The 7,875-nt window shown below is 39.1% G+C and overlaps 1 protein-coding gene across 1 annotated transcript; it reads left to right on the top strand.

Annotated features, from left to right (window-relative positions):
* Positions 1-1,508: 1,508 nt before the first annotated feature.
* LOC111337174 (noggin-2) lies at positions 1,509-6,857 on the top strand. Its single transcript, XM_022943420.2, has 2 exons — positions 1,509-3,099; positions 5,779-6,857. Exons 1-2 carry the CDS (start codon positions 2,542-2,544, stop codon positions 6,004-6,006), a joined length of 786 nt encoding a protein of 261 aa, XP_022799155.1. The 5' UTR covers positions 1,509-2,541; the 3' UTR covers positions 6,007-6,857.
* The last annotated feature ends 1,018 nt before the right edge of the window (positions 6,858-7,875 follow it).

The raw sequence follows: 7,875 nt of genomic DNA, 5'->3' as shown, positions 1-7,875 counted from the left end.
GCCAGTCGAGCAGGATAAGAAAATAAAATAATGAATAACCTAATTTACTTTTGGTTAACTAATTCTTTAACTCTGGTGTTATAAGAAAAACCGTGGACTCTTTCCGTATTATATAATTCACTCTCTAGTTTGAAATATTTTATTCTTTTTTCCTGAATCAAGTATTCGTTATAGAATACATCTAAACTAAGTAATCGCAAAGATAGTTTTTCATGAGTAAAACTCCAAATTTTTACCATTTTTGTTGGGTAGGAATCTCTGTTTTGTCCACCAGTAAACTTGATCATTGCGAGTTGTCATTCATTAAAGCAACTTCATTTAACTTCTTTGCCAATTTAACCGTCTGTCTAATGATGTTTGTTAAACAGTACTTGTTTTATCAATGGCGAGACATGTAAGAAAAGAACGTGAAAACATGAAAAGCCCAGCCGTGGACTTCGCTCTCTCTTCTTCTGAAAAAGTTGATGCGAACATTGATCTAACGTGTTGAGAGTTCACCATCTCATCATGCTCATTAAACATGGAAGTGTCAGTGCAAAGTATAAATGATCTCCGATGAGAAACGTGAAAAAACTCTTGAGAATTTTCAAAATCCTGTGAAACTCCTTTTAGTAGGACTAAAACAACATTTTGTAGTGAAAACTGGTAAATCTGTTGTGATTTGGTACTCAGTGACACAGGAGGTCATTCCCTTCTCATCTACAACATTATCGTTGTCCAAACCTAGCGACTGAGGTGATGATGTTCAATCACGGTGATGTTCTCTCAAGACTGGTTACTATGAACGGGGTGAGATTCACAGATGGCCATATTTTGTGCTTGTCAGTGCTTTGGACTTCGTAACTTATTTTGGTTTTGTAATATAATTGGGCCTTACTCAGTCGCCTTCAGTCCAAACAAAGTTTTACACCAAGGTAAACACTGTTTTCGTTGTTTTTATTCCAATCGTTATTCCACTTAAGAAAGTCCTTCATATAACACCAGTACACGCATCATTTTCTTTCAGTGAGTGAGTGGCGTAGATTGTTCTTTAACTTCAGTTGACGCTCTGGTGTTTTAAGTCATTCTTTATCAATGGCTGTTTGGTTTTGATAGCTTGTAATGCTTGATTAGTCGTTGGAATGATCGGATAACTTGTAAGATAATCGTCTGTCTGACTGTCTGGCAAGTAAGACGATTTTGAAAATATGTCAGGTTAAAAGCAATCTTTTTTAGCCATTTTACTGTATTATTCAAACAGTGTCGGTTCCACACTCGTCCACGTTTTGGCGGGAAAAACTCAGACCATACGCCGTCCGAAGACTTATATTTGGCGGGAAACCAAGCGGCTTTGACTCTCTGTCATCGTTCTTCGAGAAAAAGAATCATTAATTCCGATAATCCGTTTGTTTCTACTAATTGCCATGAAAGCGATGCTATTTTTACTGCTTAACATGTAAGAATAAATGGGTATTAAAAGAGAGATGTGGCGCTGATCCTTTAATGATATCAAACCTACAATATCTTTGTCCTTACCAATGGAATTCCAAGATGTGTTCTTTAAGTTTTTGCTTTATTTTTGTTTTTGCTAATGATGACATTGCGAAAAGTGTTGAAATATTTTGACAGAATGAAAACATCCAGAGTCCAGGCTTTGGTTGTAATTTTTATTTTTTGGCGAAACTTACAGCTTTCCTGTTCGCCTTCAACGCTAAGCAGATGTAAGTCGTTGGCATACGTGGCGACCGTATTATTTTCTTCGCGTGGGTGAATCATTTGTGTTGTCTTGGTTAGAAGTGACGGATTATTCTTATCTGCCTGGTAGACACAATGCTAGCTTTCATCGTTAAGACCCATGAGGGTTAAACGCATGTTATAATACTGTTACATCGCGGAGCGAAATATGAAACATCGACACTAATATGAACGTGTGAAGTTGTTGGAAATTTCGACACCCGACAAATTAGAATCGCGAATGCACATCATTTAACACTTATTGCTTTGCTTACAGTTGGTGAGATAATGGACTATGATTCGTACAAATGTTCCTTGTAAGGGATGGGAGGTATTTAGTAGCATGGGGCTCACAGTAATCGCATTTTTGTTTAGTTTACTCGACGTCTGCAAATGAATAGGAATATTTACAAAGCATACAGGTGGGACGTAACTATGCCCGGTTTCAGTCATGTGTCTGAAATTTGCCGCGGTCCTCGGCTTTTTAACGTTAATCTTCACAATACAAATACTAAAGCTAAAAAGCGACCATTCATATGTATGAATAATTACTTTAGTTTCGCAGCACCAAAGCAATTTTGTTTCTTAAATACAACTTTAAGAAACTATTGCAGTGTCAAGGGTATTTAACCTCAGGTCGCAATTTGGCCGACGGACTTGTGTAATGAGAGAAAGTGCAGATATTAATTTCTAGTCGCGCGTCGCGCCAAATGTTATTAGTGTCCAGTGTCTTGGCGGTTCGTTTACGGGGAGCACGTAGTAAACATTACTTGACTATAAAAGCACAACAAGCTTAAACTTAAGACATTTCCTTCCCTGAGTATCGACATGAAGACTTCGTGCTTGATATCAATCATTTTAGTTGCGTTGTTACTCAGCGCACCCATTCTCACCTCGTGTTCACATTTCCATAAGTTAAAGCGCAGTCATGGTCTGCCTTTAGAACTACTGGAGAAGACGCAACCAAAAAATTTTTTAATTGGTGGAGTTACCAGGCGTCCACTGAACCCAGAATCAAAAATACAACCAAAACATATTTATGACTGCGATGACGAACCCTTGCAGCCGACAAGGCGTGATTTGAATGAGAGGAGGCTCCGCAAAAAACTCGGAGGCACAATTGATGAGCGTTTTTTGTCAGTTTTCAAGCCCGCCCAGATGTCAGATAGCCCGCAAGTGGAACGAGTTTCATTGCGTGGCGTCACGACCTCAGAAAAAAACTTTCTCAGGCAGGTCATCAGAAACGAGACTGTTCCTTTAATGGGAGGCAAAGTGCCTATCTTTATGGAGAGGTTTCTTATGAAGTGGCTAATTCACAAGTCTGACTGTCCCGTAGAACATACTTGGACAGACCAGGGTATCTGTTATTGGCCACGCTGGATCTCGGTAAGTAGAAACTCTTACGTTAGGTGAAATATTGTTCGTATTTTGAAAGAACAGTTTCAGCTGTTAAGGTCTAAATATGCAATTTGAGCCGGCTCCTGTCTTATTTTAAAAAATTCATTTCTTTCATTAAACGTTTTTACTGAACATTGGTTAGATAAAAAATTCTCTGCGTATGTTGCGGCATTGTTATGAATTGTTCAACCTGTCAACGAAGAACAAATGCTTGAGAATCCTGGATATAGAAATTAGAAGCTTGGCTGTGACCTTGATTCGTAACATGGATATTTTCGAGTGGAGGGCAGGACAGTGCGGTCAGTTTCTCAATTTTCTCATATTAAAGGCATTTCTAATTTCAATCTCCGATTTTCCAGAAAAGAACTACAGGAATTTCTCGTTTAAAATGAAAGAAAATACGAACGAAACATTCCGCGTGTATGACGTGTAGCAACGAAGGAAAACCATCATTGCGTGCTTGGAATCCTGCTGTTATACGCGTGTCGTACAGGATTTGATAGATGATCACACGACAAATTGAAGCTTCAACTCTCGCACACTGATCAGCTTTAAAACTAGTGTAAAAACCAAGGCCATTAATTCATTCACGAACCCAGATACTTGTCGACCCCAGTCAGAGTGGAAAAAAAATTCCTAGTTAATGGACCAAAAAAACCAATCATCACAAGTTATGTTCTGTTTCTTCTATCAAAAAAAAGTAAAATACTTAAAGTAAAACTTGCCCCAGTAGAAAAAGAAAACGAAACGTTTTTTGCCATGGATTTGTCTGGAGAGATTTTCAATGAGTAATTATTGACCTGAAGGCACAAAAAGGAAACAGAGCGAAATAAATCTTTTAATTAAATGCTTTCATCTTTCGGTCTGTCTTGAGTGAATTGATTCGGTCGGAACAGTCAAATGCTTAGTTGATTTAGAGAGTGTTGAAGCGTTTTTACGTCCACTTGCCGTGGTGCTTTCAAGTTAATGTTATGCTTCAAGTGCTCGGGCGCGAAAGCCGTCATGAATAAGTCATTGATTGGCTTATAAGATGGGAAAAATCAAGTTAAATGTCAGGTCAAGTAAACACACTCCCAGAATGAGAAGAGATCAGGGAGTAGAGCTGAAATATAAAACTGATTATATCCATTTCTGGCTCATTGGCAAACTGGGCCTCAAATGCAAAAACTGCACAGCCCAATTAGGGCCAATCAATAAAGGCTGATAGTTTCGAAAGAAACTGTTTGGGGCTGCGTCGGTGGGAGTAACGAAATAATTTGGATATATCAACAAAGTTGAAGTGGTAAATTGGCCACCGTAACGATTACAAAAGCTGACGCGTCGAGCGTTAGCCTTTCGTCGGAGCGACAGTTCTTAATTTTCAGCAGTGGATGTCGATAACATAAATGTATTAAAAGCGGTTCGGTAATAGAGAAAGGGCTAGTCTTTGAAATAACTTCACACGGGAGAATAAGATGAAAACCCGCTAACCGCAAACAGCAACTTAAGGCAGAAAAGGTCAAAGTGAGAAGAGAGCTAATGTCAGATCATGTCTATTGATAGTTTAACCATTGTTATTTTTAAGGTTCTGCATTTAATTATGAAAACTGAAACGAGCTCAAGGTGGCCTTCACATGTGTCTGGTCTAATTTCACGATCATTCTATTTTGTTTTTGCCTCTGGGGCAGATGCGTTGGAAAGTAATGCATACTAGCATATGTTCCGTCGGCGCGTGTCGGGCTGCGTGCCTTTTTCAGTCTTTTCTACCACGGCCTCCTCTTCCGTCCCGGAGGATACTCTTGCATAAATGAGTAACTTTACTCAGCTGAAAGAAAAGCGTGGTGGAAGGGTGCTAGGCCGGAGAACTAACCGTAATGCTTATTTTTGTAATCATTTTACATTTATAAAACAATGTTTATGTATTAAGGGTGACATAACAGCTTCTCGACCTATAAAGGACACGGAGATTAGTTTCGTCAGTTTTATTTTTCGTTTCCCTCAGAATATTCCCCGGACTGTTAACACGCAGCGAGCGGTGGCCGGGAGCCAGTAGCCGAGAACTGGAGGAGAGACCTCTTCATTCCTTACTCTCTTCTCCACTCACCGCTTTTTTTTTTTTTTTTTTTTTTTTTTCTATTATCACAGCAGCCTTATTGGTGTATTCTACCCATGCTGACTCCTATGTAACGAGTTAGCAAAGACTGTCAACACTTAGAAGATATCTGTAAGGAAGGTTGATTAAACATCTGCGTTGTTCATTTTATACAACTGTGGGTGGCGCGCAAGCCCCTGAAAGCTATTTTATTTCAAATTGAAACAAAACGCCTCATCATGTAGTAAAAGCCAGCATGGGGAAGCGTTACAACGCCTTTTGAAAAAACTCATTTTCTGACGCCAACAAAGTAAAGATTGTCAACCACATTTGTTCTGTTATTGAAGCAAAGGCTTTAAAGTTCAAAGTGAAGATTATTTGCAATAAACCCTTTGAAACACAATAGATATGAATCCGTTTCCTGTTTCAGAAAATGACGTCATTGAGTTAAGATTCCTTGTAAAAATTTTATTTTTATTGAATCCTTATTCTGACTTATGAATCAAAAGATAGTTTAAGTTTAGTTGAGGTTCTAAACGGGAGGAATATCAGAGTTTTTAGGGGAAATTTAAGAATCGTGCTATTTTCCTTGGCAGATGGGTCGCTGCATAGCCAAGCAGTGTTCATGGCCTCAGGGAATGTCGTGCGTGGCGTCTGATCCAATCGACGTGTACCTATTGCGGTGGAACTGCCGTAAAAACCGAAATGGAAGAAAAGGAAAGAAAACTGGGACCCTTACTGCAGACATAACGTGTCGGTGGTTAAAATTTAAGCGTCCTGTAATCAGTGATTGTAAGTGCAAGTGCGACTCAACATCTGCTTGAGCCGATTAAAAATAGTTTTTGGTGCTTGTAAAACGCTAATTCATGGTTCAAAATCAATTTGACAGCTGGCCAAATAACGTGCGTACGAAAGTTTCAACGAAAGCAATGCTTTCTTAACTTGGATCGGTTAAAACCGTCAAGTAATAAATAATAATAATGTCAAAGATAATGATAATAGTTATTAATGAAAACAAACAAACAAACGGAAACCTGATCCATTTCGGTTGGGAGGGGACTTTCTACATGTAACAATTATGTTGCATTCGTATTCATTTCATGTTTTACTTTGAACCCAAAAAGGATTGTTTTGTAAACCGACATATCGATCGCTTAAAATCACAATTATCTAATCCTCTTTAACTGTAGGCTGTCTTTAGTCTTTTTTCCTTTTGTCGGCGTGAGGATTGGTTGGTCGATTCTCACTTATACCTCCAATAAGGGCCAAATTCAGTGTCAAATTGAAACCTAATAGAACCTGTTACTGAGTTAATATATGTGATGATTATTATCGAAATATGGCGTCCAATTTGAATTGCCATTGTTCTCGACTGACTAGCCTCTCACACCTTTAATCCTTTTGTGTTTCCACGTCAAGACGAGGGTAGTAAGTCCAAAACGATGGTAATTCAAATTGGACGCCATATTTCGATTCGGTGAATAGTCGGTCAAAATCATGCGTAGAGCCTGCTAGCGTTTCTTTTTTTTTTTCTAACCATATCATGTAGATAATTATATCTTTAATTTCCAGATTAGTCAGCCACTCCCTGTAGGTAATGAGCTCGGCTGGTATAATGTCGAGTGCCAAGTTCACTGGTAGGCTAAGCAAATAAATTGGGATCAGCTTAGACTTAGCACTGTGTTTGACCCCACGATTATATTTTTGCAGTAAATGGTTTGAACCCGGGGGTAACATGTGAAGGTGTAGTCTGATCGTCCGGGTGAGTGTAGTCCTGAGAAGGACTGTTGTCGGTGGCAGTGACTGACGTTTCGACAACCTGTGCGGAAGTCATCATCAGAGTCAAGTGCTGATGATGACTTCCGCACAGGTTGTCGAAACGTCAGTCACTGCCACCGACAACAGTCCTTCTCAGGACTACACTCACCCGGACGATCAGACTACACCTTCACAGATTATATTTTTGTTAATTTACGATTAGGTACGTCATCATCGAAATGTCTGACATCTTCTTTATTTGTTCGCTTTGATGGAGTTTCTTTGGTAGATGGCTGTTAAACTACCTGTGACCTCCCAAGCGTGAGGGAAAGCAAACGCTTATAGAATTGCAGTTGGAACAGGATGGGGCTATATCTTTTTCTTTTCAAGCGGAACACGCCCTGTCTCGTCCCAGTCTTTTTTCGCTCAAGGCTCCATCTCGGAAGATTAAACGTACTGCACACAGTTTAATCGCTAAGAGTTGAAATATATATCAATTTCCCTTCGAACTAAGTATTACAGAATAAGCAAAAGAATGCCAATTTCAACCTTAAGCGGGGTACGTCAGTGTGCTAAGGGTTGGGTGGGTGGGATATAGATGTATACGTTTGGCTTTCGCTTGGTAAATAAAGGCAAAATATTTTAGCTTAAATGTCTTGATTACGTGTCGCAAAAGGGCGGAAACCGTGCTTATGGGCAAGATCTATTCATAATTCATGGCTGTCGTATCTGTTAGCCTTGCCTTTTCCAAGCATTAGCAAATGCATTGTGCATTATCTCGCAATCCTAAATTTGACCTCTTTTGTGAAAAACCTTAAGAGACAATCTTTTCAAATCTCAGTGAAGAAGATTAGGGCTAAAAAAGGTTGTTCCGCAGATTTAGAAATTAAAGAAGTCAAATGTTTTGACCTGTAGTCCGCCTAAATTAACTCTGT

The sequence above is a fragment of the Stylophora pistillata genome, chromosome 10, assembly GCF_964205215.1.
Source record: "Stylophora pistillata chromosome 10, jaStyPist1.2, whole genome shotgun sequence".
Classification (NCBI taxonomy): domain Eukaryota; kingdom Metazoa; phylum Cnidaria; class Anthozoa; order Scleractinia; family Pocilloporidae; genus Stylophora; species Stylophora pistillata.
Note: the sequence above shows the minus strand (reverse complement) of the source record. Positions and strands in the feature narration are given on the sequence as shown.

What these genes read in the sequence shown, in the direction of transcription:
- LOC111337174 (XM_022943420.2), top strand. Translation starts at nt 2,542, where the DNA reads ATGAAGACTTCGTGCTTGATATCAATCATTTTAGTTGCGTTGTTACTC. An exon ending in ATTGGCCACGCTGGATCTCG is followed by an intron (nt 3,100 to 5,778) that starts GTAAGTAGAAAC and finishes TTTCCTTGGCAG; the next exon opens with ATGGGTCGCTGCATAGCCAA.